We start from the raw sequence: 10,403 nt of genomic DNA on the forward strand, positions 1-10,403 counted from the left end.
CTGCCCCGGCACCATCTACACTAACAAGACCCATACCAGTTGAGTCAGACCTACCATCAAAGCACAACTATGTAAGTCCTATATGTTACTGGTTTCCAAGAAGTTATATTTTGACAATGATTATAAAAGTGTAAACTGCCCTGCCCCCCTGCAAAAGCATTTTGTATCAAGACCTAGAAGATAAGCTGGGCGTTGGTGGCGCACGCCTTTAATCCCAGCACTCGGGAGGCAGAGCCAGGCGGATCTCTGTGAGTTCGAGGCCAGCCTGGGCTACCAAGTGAGCTCCAGGAAAGGCGCAAAGCTACACAGAGAAACCCTGTCTCGAAAAACCAAAAAAAAAAAAAAAAAAAAAAAGACCTAGAAGATGTTCAACCCATGAGATGCTCAGGTGTATGTGAAGACCTCCAAGGGTGGGCAAGGGGACTTCAGCCCAGGGTCTTCACAGACTGAGTGCAGGGCCAGGACAGCACAGAAAACAGGCCAGAGACTTCATTTTCTTCCCATTACTTTCAAAACTTCCTATAGTAAATACAAGACTATAGTCCAAAAACGCAGGCTGGAAAACACTAGTGACCCTGCAACATCACACTGGGAGAAAAACGAACAGCCAGATATGGTGACACACACCCATCACCACAGCACTTGGAAGGCTGAAGCAAGAAGACTGCAAGCTCCCAGACAGCCTGCGCTACATGGAGAGACCCTGTCAAAAAAATAAAGTCAGCCAGGACCGCTTTCCTTTAAACACCTTTCAAATAACTGCTGCACTGTGGAGGAGCCAGGACTCTATCATTTCACAAGGTTCATCTGGGCACTAAGTGGGCTCACCCGGGGACTGCTGAACTTCCTCTCTGGAAAGCCTACCTATGTATTATAGGAACAACCATGGAGTCAGGCCTTCCCTGCGGGCTGGAGGATAACCCAGCTGGTGAGTGTGTGTTGCACAAGGTGAGGCTCTGAGTCAAGCTCTAGCACCCACATAAAAGCCAGCTACGCACACACGCACTTGTAATCCTGGCACTAGATAGCACTGGCAGGAGGGTTCAGGGTTTGCCGGCCAGCCAATCCATCCTACTTGCTGAGTTCTAGTCAGCACCTGAGAAACGCCTCCCAAGATGACCTCTGGCCTCTACACCAAGGTATGAGAATGCAAGCATGCACACGCGCATACACACACACACACACACACACACACACACACACACACACACACACAGTGGGGATGGGTTAATTTAAAAGCAAGGAGCTGGGGAGATGGTTCAGCCAGTAAAATGCTTGCTGTGCAAACACAAAGACCTGCGTTGAGTCCAAAGCACTCCAGTACAAATCAGCACAGCAGCTCCAGCTGTATTCCCAGAGCTGGTGAGGAGAACCCCTGAGCTTTGCTGGTCTGCCAGTCTGGCCAAATTAGCAAGCTCTAGGTTCAGTGAGAAACCTTGCCCTTTTGGGGGGAGGAGAGCATATAAACATGCAAACATAAACAAGTATACACAGAGGGGGGAAATACGACTCCTGAGCCATTGCCCTGATGTATTTTACCACAGAAAGCAAAAGAACTGGGCTCTCTTTCCCTCCCTCCCTCCTTCAGCGTCTGTGAAAGATCACCAACCAAGGACCCTTCACCCCTGCCAGCACCTTCTCCAAAATGTTCAGCCAGATCAAGAGATGCTCAACCTCTGCCTTCTGGCTGCTCTGGGCCACACCCCCCAGCTTTAGCCCTGCAGGATGCTCTAGGCAGCAGTCCTCAAAAGGGCTCAGCTCTTCAGGCTGCTCATCCACTCAGCATCAACTTAAACCTCGAACCCTCAAACCCCCTCAGAGCCACAGAGCAGACTCACTACTAAGATCTTTTTCTAAAGCCTGACACCCAGTCTGTCACAAGAAGTCCCTCTGAAGCAGTGATTCCAAGGCCCGAGGTCATCCACACCACCCACCAGCTGGATGTTGTGAGTGCGCTACTCCCTTCAAAAGTCTGGTGGCCAGCACTTGGGAGGAGTGAGTCGGAGGCAAGCAAGTTCCAGGACAGCCAGAGCTACACAGAGAAAGCTTGTCTCGAAAACAAACAAACGAAAGTCTAGGAACCAAAGAAACCAGTTAAGTACCATCCTCCGAGCCACCCTACCACACACAGAGAAAGACACACACACACACACACACACACACACACACACACACACACACACACACACACAAGCATTCCCTCAAAAACCACAGGAAGGGGTTATAGAGATGGTTCGGCGAGTAAAGGCACTTGCTGTGCTAAACAAGCCCAGCACCCCGAGTTTGATCCCCAAAACGCACAGCAAGGTGGGAAGGACAGATATGACTCTATACATTATTATCTATTCTTCGCACGTGTGCTCATATATTGTGATAGATTGTGTACCCTAATAAAATTTACCTGACAATCAGAGAACAGAACAAGGCACTGGATTAAACATGGAGACCAGGCAGTGGTGGCACACAACTTTAATCCTAGCACTTGGGAGGCAGAGATCCATCTGGATATCTGTGAGTTCAAAGCCACCCTGGACTACATAAGATTGACTCAGTCTAGGAGAGAAAACAGAGCCAGGCAGTGGTGGCACACACCTTTAATCCCAGTACTGGGAAGTGATGGCTGGGCCGAGAAAGGTAGATAAGGCCTGAGGAGACAGGAACTTTAAAGGCTTTTCGGCAGAAGCATCCCTTTCAGCTAGAGGCTTTTTCAGGCTGAGGAGTCCTAGAGGTAAGACATGGTTTGTTCCTTTATCTCTCTGATCTTTCAGCATTTACCCCAATATTTGGCTCCGGGTTTTTTGTTTGTTTTGTTGTTGTTTTTATTAAAAGACCATTTAGCAATTCATGTTACAGTAGCACATGCACCCACACATACCATGATACACACACAATAATAACATTTTTAAAGCTTCAGGAAAGAAAAAGTTCTTCCCAGCTTCACAGACTCTCAGAGTGGCAAAAGGGCCCAAGTTCCCAGCAGCTCCTCCTGTCCGAGGTTCCTACCAGACTTGAGCAAGGAACAAGCAGCAGGGCTGCATCTAGTTCTGTGGCCCCCATATAGCAACAACAAGGTGCTTGGGCCAGCAGAGTGACCAAAGAACAGGGCAGGGGTGGATGCTGGGCAGGATCCTAATTGGACAATCTTATTGCCTACAGATTAAGCTTTAAATCCTTGGTGCAAATAAATATTCAAAAGAATATAAAAACCAAAACTTTCACAGCCCTATCATAAAGTATAAAACTTCTAATTCTTAGACACAACCTTGCAGTGCCTGACCTGTCTCACAGGAGCAACCTTGCCAAGCAAGATGCTCTAAGAGAATTGGCCAAACTGCACTCACACCAACACCCAGGGAACCCTGGCCCCAGCAGCGGGTACAAAGCTGCCAGCTCCATAGTACCCAGACCTCCTATGAAAAGGCCCACCCTCCCATTTTCTTAACTTAATTTTGTAGTTTTATTGCCAGCAAAGGCCTGATTAAAGGACTGCCAATGAGAGCCCTACACAGCAACTGCATCCCAGGCCAGGCAAGCAGGTGAACCTGGAGAGAAGCAAAGTTGCTTCTTCGAACTCCACAAACTGCCTCAGACCTCAGGCAGTTTCTACAGAGCTTTACATCTTTGCTTCAACATTGCAAAAACAACTATTATGATTTGATCAATTCAGATTTAACCTGCTATTTATAAAAGCTGTTTCCAAATTTATAACATAAATGGAAGAAAGTGCACACTTAACACAGAGGCAGACTTTGAAGGCATCCCCAGAGCACCCTGACTCCCACTTTTCACCTCCAAGGTGTTCAAGTCCCCCTCCCCCACTAAGGCACTCCATTCAGGGCAGAGTAAGGTGGGCATGCTTCCGATCCAATGGCATCTCTGTGCAATTGTGAAGAGGTTGAAGAGGCAACTTCCTCCAGCATTCTCAGTGCCCTGGCTTCCTTCAGGATCATTCGCACCTACCCAGGCCAGGAGTTCCTTTTCCTAGCAGTCCTAGAATACAGGGCTCTGCCTAAAAGTGGCAGGGCAAGACCTGGAAAAGAAAAAGCCAAGTATGGTGGCATACAGTAGTATCCAGGCAGCTGGGAAAGAAGGACCTCAAGTTCAAGAGCAACATGCATTGTACAATGAGCCCCAGACAATCTAGTAAGAGACCCTGTCTCATGAAAACCAAAAACAAAGAGTTGGTAAGATGGGTTATTCCCGAGCTCAGAGCCTTCTCCTAAATATAGCATGAAGTGTTAGAGACCACCATCCTAAGTGTTCACGGGCCCCTATAGATGCCTGTCATCCATCCCATTACCACACTGCCCAAAGATGATAATGACAGGCCAGTAGTGAATTGGACAGAGAAGGAGACGCACACCCAGTCTTCCAAGGTGCACAGAGGAGCTGCCTGGGTGCTTCCTGAAGCACAGCTGCTCCACACTATCCTTCATGGTTACCAAAATGTCCCTCCCCCTCCACCCCCCCTCCTCCTCTTCCCCCAGCTCCTCCAGCAAACTAGATTTGGCCTCAAACAAACTCCCTAGTGAGATCCTCTCTACAGGTAGCATGTGGATAAGTGGGTGGTGCCCCCCCCCCAGCATGGTCCACCAGTGATAATCACTGAGAGCAAGACAGCTCTGCCCCAAACTTCTTGTCCACCTGGATAAGAATTTTCACTCGAATAAAACTAAACTTAAAAAGACTTTGCTACTTCTACAACAACATCATCCTTGAAACAAGGAAAGGATCAGGGAACCAAGTATAAAGAACGGCTGTGCCCATGTCTCATCCTCACAGAATTTCCTCTTCACAAAGCAGTCAACTCACTTTAGTCAGACAAACTGAGGATCCATAAGACAAACAGCAACTGTGACCTCAAGTAAGAAAAGCTAAAATTCCAAGAATGTCCCTTTTGGTTGCTGCTGCCAAAGTTGGCATCCAGAACCCCAGTCCCGTAATTCCATGGGCAGCTCTCCACCCTCTGTGACAGCCTGAGAATCAGCCCATCAATTCAGGAAAGCTCAAGTGCAGGCAGCCAGCAGCAGGCTTCCCCTTCTCCTCTAACCAACAACCCACCACGTGTGGGAACCAGCACCCGACACCTGTCCTTGCCAGAGCCACAGCATCCAGGCCAATGGAAGGAATGTTCTCTCCTGGACCAAGAACCCATGCTTTAGCCAAGTTCTAGAGCAACCTGAGAGCAAATTCAATAGGAAGGTATAATGAACAGACACACACAAAGGAAAAATGCTAATTTGCCATGTCAAAAAATAGCCTGCAGGACAGGCTCCTCGACCCAGATCTTTCATAGACACCAAAGCACACACTAATTCTGAGGACCAAACTGTATTCACACTGTGACTTGCCTCTATCGACTCCTGAGGTGTGCGCCAGCCAACCAGCACTCTTGGGAGTTCTCTAAACCTCTCTCACTCTGCATCAAGCTTAGACTCTGGCACTGGCAAACCCACAAATCACAACCACAGTAACATTCCAGTCCCTTTACAAACCCATTCTGACAAGGAAGGTCGGGCCTCGGTGTATTAAAAACAAGTTCAACATACTTATTAGAAGTTCCTGCTGAAGCTAGGCATTGGTGGCACATGCCTTTAATCCTAGCACTGGGGAGGCAGAGCCAGGCAATCTGTGTGAGTTCAAGGACAGCCTGGTCTACAGAACGAGATCCAGGACAGCCACCAAAACTACACAGAGAAACCCTGTCTCGAAAAACGAAGAAGAAGAAGAAGAAGGAGGAGGAGGAGGAGGAGGAGGAGGAGGAGGAGGAGGAGGAGGAGGAGGAGGAGAAGGAAGAAGAAGGAAGAAGAAGGAAGAAGAAGGAAGAAGAAGGAAGAAGAAGGAAGAAGAAGGAAGAAGAAGGAAGAAGAAGGAAGAAGAAGGAAGAAGAAGAAGAAGAAGAAGAAGAAGAAGAAGAAGAAGAAGAAGAAGAAGAAGAAGAAGAAGAAGAAGTTCCTGCTGAACTGTGAAGATGAAACTTGACCTCAAAGACCTCAGGTTGAAACCTGTGTCCCTCCCCTCTCCCAGCGTGACCTCTATCAAGAGGTCACTGGGAGGGACTCAGCCCCTTTCACACTCCATTCAGCTGCCAATGGCATGCTATTCCACTTGACACCTATGTGTAGCTTTGAAACCTGCCCTCCTGGTTCTCTCCACTTCGCCATGTAAGGCTGCTAAACAGGAGCTTTATTATAACTTAATTTCACTTTTTAAAATATATTTTATTATGAAAGATGTCAATGCAGAAGGAACATCAGTTAGGAAAAGTTCTGATCACTCAGTTGCAGAACTAAACTAGAATGTTTACGTCCTCTAACTGTGGCTCCCTGTCCTGTTTAGAGAGAACTTGACTTCCTAGCACTGGTGGTAGTTTTAGCCAAACATTAGTTTAGCTTTGGATGTTTTTAAACTAAGGGTAATCAATCAGCATTCCTTATCAAAAGACCAACAGAAGCCAGAGGGTGCAGAAGATGGGTATGAGCCTTCTCTTTTCCGGAGGAACAGGCAGCAACTCTGACGCAGAGCTCTGGGCGTTTGGCACCCAGGTGTCAACAGGCTCGCGCTGTCTGTCTCTCTCTCTCTCTCTCTCTCTCTCTCTCTCTCTCTCTCTCTCTCCAGCACAAGCATGGGGACTGGTGCAGAGTGCAGGGAGGTGCACATAATGGGCACGGTTAGGAGTTACCTTCTGCCCAAACACAACAACCCTGAACCTGACCTGGAGGAAACCAAGGCAGTTGTGATGGACACAGCAGCAAATGCCCTTTTCAAGTAACATCTTCCTTCTCCCAGGGAGAAGGGCTTCACTTACACAGCACTCAAAAGCAAAAGAATCAGGGTAAGCCAAGACAGCTATGGAAGGATGCCATGGGCACCTGACCATGCCAGCTTTCCTGATAAAAGGACAGTGTGGGGACATCCTTGCCATGGGAAAGGCACTGTTGAAGGACCCCTGGAAAGGACTCCTATACAAAGATACAAAGTACTATGGCATTTCACATAATGGATTACAATCACAAACTGCCTCTTAAACTATAAACATCAGCCCTATTTTCCACCCAAAGGTCACAATGAACATTCTGAACAAGACCTTTATTCACACACCCTGTAGCAAACCCCAAACGTGTGGCAGGGGGCAGCTGAAGCCCCAGGTCCTATGGCAGAGCTATTCCTCAAGAGCATGGGAGCCCCTGCAACCTCAGAAACACTTCCAGGTCCCATATCTCTGTGGACCTGTGATGAGCCTTCCTGATCCTCAGACTTCCACCGCAAAACTCGATTCTGAAGATGCTGCACCTCTTTCAAAGTGACCCAAAGCACTTTTCACGACACAGGAGAGGACACAGCAGCAGCGGCGGCGGCGGCATGTTTTCTAATTCTCTACTACTGCCACCGCGGCGGGCGGCGCTGCTACTACCGCTGCACATGTCACTGTGTAACACAGGAGGAGCGCTCAGGGCTCGCTTCGCTCCAGCCCAGGGTTCAGTGGGAACACTCCTGCAGAGGACTCCCAAACAAAAGCAGTCTGCAAGCTGGGCAGGCAGCCACTCATCGAACCCATGGGGCCCTGAGGAATCGGAGGCCAACAGAGCCAGAGTGTATGGAACCTGCAAACGCTGAGGCAGTTTCTGTGCCTGAGCACCCACATCACCATGATCGCCAGCATCTGCAGACCCCTGCGCATTGAGCGTCCTGCTGACCTCCAGGGATGGCAACAACAAAAGCACCCAGAGCCGGGTTATAGCCACTACACCACTCTCTGCTCCTAGCATGGAGTCCCCAGCCACCCTCCCTGGCAGCCAGGGAAGCCCGAGCCTTCCACCCAGACTTCATCCGCGCCTGCCGGGGAGGAGTTCGCCCTCTCTTGACCTCACCTGAGGGAGGAGAGGGAGGGGTCCCTCTGGCACACGGTGGTAGCCCATGGCACCCCCGAGGAAACGGGGAAGCAGAGTTCCCCGAGGGCTTTGGGCACTCCAGCACTGGGAAGCCCTCAAGACTGGCAGGTCACCTGGGCAGAGGCCGCCCCTCGGCCTCGCAAGCCAGCCGGCTAGGGCACAGGCCCCAGGACGCAGCCCAGAACTTCCTGGAACGACTGGGCCGCCCGATGCACCCGCCCTCGCCTCCCGCCGCGCGCTGCCACTCACCTGGGGGCAGCTGGAAGTTCTGGATGTTGGTCGGGTTCTGCGGCGGCTGCGGCAGGCGCGGGGCCAGTACGGTGGGCGTCAGCGTGGCCCGGATAGCGCCGGTGGTGGCCGCCGGCGTCCGAGGCAGACTGGGGGTCGCCGCGGCCGCGCCCTTTGCCAGCCCCGCGGGGGTCCCGGGCGCAGGCACCGGCAGCGCGCCCGGCATGGCAGGCCCGAGCAGCACGCCACCCGCCGCGCCCCCGCCCGCGACCCCCGCCGCCGCCGCCGCCGCCGCCGCTGCCGCCGCCGGCCCGGTCCCGGGCACGGGCTTGGGCGCCTCGGCCTTGGCCCCCAGCGCGCCCGCGCCCGGCTGGCCCAGCCCCGCGGCGCCCCCGGAGGCCGCGGCGGGGGCAGGAGCGGCCCCGTTCTGCGCGGCAGCGGCGGCGGCGGCGGCGGCGGCGGGTGACACGGGGGGCGCGGGCGCGGCGGGGTGCCCAGGCGGCCGGGCTGGCGCGGCGGGCGCTGGGGGCGCGGGCGGCGGGGGCGCGGCGGGCGCGGGCGCGGCGGGAGGCGAGGGCGCGGCGGGCGCGGGCGCGGGGGCCGCCTGGATGACAGAGCCGGCGGCGGGCGGCGGCGCGGGCCCGTTGTTGACCGGGCTGACAGCAGGTGCGGCGTGCGGCGCGGTGGGCGGCGCGGCGCTCCCATTCAAAGTTTGCGCGGCGCCGGGGCCGGGCGGGCCAGGCGGGCCGGGTTTGGAGGCGCCGGAGCCGGCGGGCGGGGCGGCGGTGGCGGGATCGGGCCCCGCGGCGGCGGCAGCGGCGGCGGCGGTGGCGGCGGCGGCGGCGGCCGGGCAGGGCCCCGCGCTGGCCTCGGGCGGCGGCCTCAGCTTGGCGGGCGCCGGCGCGGGCCCTGCGGGGACAAGCAAGCGGCGCGGTGAGCTGGAGCCCGGGTGCCGCGGGCCCCCACCCGCCGGCCGCGCTCTACCTGCGGGGGGCGGCTCCGGCGCCGCTGCGGGCGCGCCCTCGGCGGAGGCGGCCGGCCCTGCGCCCGCGGCTCCGGCCGGGCTGCCGCTCACAACATGGTTCCCGAGCGCGCCGGCGGCCGCGGCCCGCAGCTCGGGCGTGCGCGGCGCGAGGTGGTGGTGGTGGGCCGCGCTGGCCGCCAGCTGCGACTCGAGCGAGCCCACCAGATCGCTCACCACTTTCTCGTCCACCTCGCTGTTGAAGAAGACCTCGTCCAGCAGATCCGAGCCCGCCGCCATCTTTCCTCCTCGCCGCCGCCGCCGCCGCCGCTCGGCCGAGCGCGCCTGGGCAGGAGGAGGTTCCAGCGGGGCGCGGGGCGGGCGGGGGGCGGTGCGCGGGGCGGGCGGGGGCGCGGCGCGCGGGGCGGGGGAGGGGCGGCGCGCTGCGCAGGCGCGGCGGCACGCACCGCCCCCGCCCGCGCCCCTGTGGCCTCTGATTGGCTACGGCCGGCTCTTAAAAGACGCGGCCAATGGCTGCGAGCGCCAGAGGCCGGGGAGCAGGCGAGCAGCTGGCTGTCGGTCGTCTTCTCCGGCGTGGGTGGGAATGGCTACCGGGCCCGGAGAGCAAGCGGCGGCCAAGTGCCCGGGTGGATCGCGGCGGGCGGCGGCGGGGCTCGCCCTTTGTCTGCGCCCTTCCAAAATGGCTGCGGCCAGGGCGGGCGGGCGGGCGGCGGCGGCAGCGCGGTGCTCCCGAGGCTCGGGCGACCGCTCAGCGAGGAGCAGGAGTCCTGGCACGAAGGCGCTTTCGGGGCGGCTAGAGGTGTGCGCAGGACGCCGCGGGCGCGAGGTCTGCTCCTCTGACTTATGGCCGTGGGTACGAGGACGGTGAGCACCCGGGCGAAGCTGGACGTCCGGAAGCAGATTTGTTCTGTATTTACTTTTTTTGGGGGGGAGGAGGTAATAAATCCTCTCAACTGATGTTTGCGAGCACTTTGTGGGAGTATTTTAGTTACCATTTCACCCCTTTCTTTCTGGGTGTTTGGTTTTTTTTAACCAGAAGGTCGTGTTAGGAGACGTTTCCAAGGGTTTCATATATATATATATATATATATATATATATATATATATATATATATATTTTAAAGGCCGAGAAACAAATTCGAGACGGCAAAGCCCCTTGTTGGAACCTCGCTGCTACCTCGCAGGGTCATCGCCACTTCTGAAGAGACCTGCTATAGTCGGCGCAGATCCAGCACTGTGGATGAGGGGTTTGACGTGGCAAATGATTTTTTTTTTCTTTCCTGCCTTAAAAGAGACTCTTT

The 10,403-nt window shown here is 54.9% G+C and overlaps 1 protein-coding gene across 1 annotated transcript in view; it reads right to left on the bottom strand.

Annotated features, from left to right (window-relative positions):
* Positions 1 to 9,416, bottom strand: part of Taf4 (TATA-box binding protein associated factor 4) — a 74,413-nt gene extending 64,997 nt beyond the window's left edge. Inside the window, exon 1 of the mRNA XM_006976041.3 lies at positions 8,142 to 9,416. Within this exon, the coding sequence (XP_006976103.2) occupies positions 8,142 to 9,381 (1,240 nt within the window). The 5' untranslated portion in view covers positions 9,382 to 9,416. The remainder of the gene's footprint in view (positions 1 to 8,141) is intronic.
* Positions 9,417 to 10,403: the final 987 nt, after the last annotated feature.

This window comes from Peromyscus maniculatus, chromosome 4 (genome assembly GCF_049852395.1).
Source record: "Peromyscus maniculatus bairdii isolate BWxNUB_F1_BW_parent chromosome 4, HU_Pman_BW_mat_3.1, whole genome shotgun sequence".
NCBI lineage: Eukaryota > Metazoa > Chordata > Mammalia > Rodentia > Cricetidae > Peromyscus > Peromyscus maniculatus.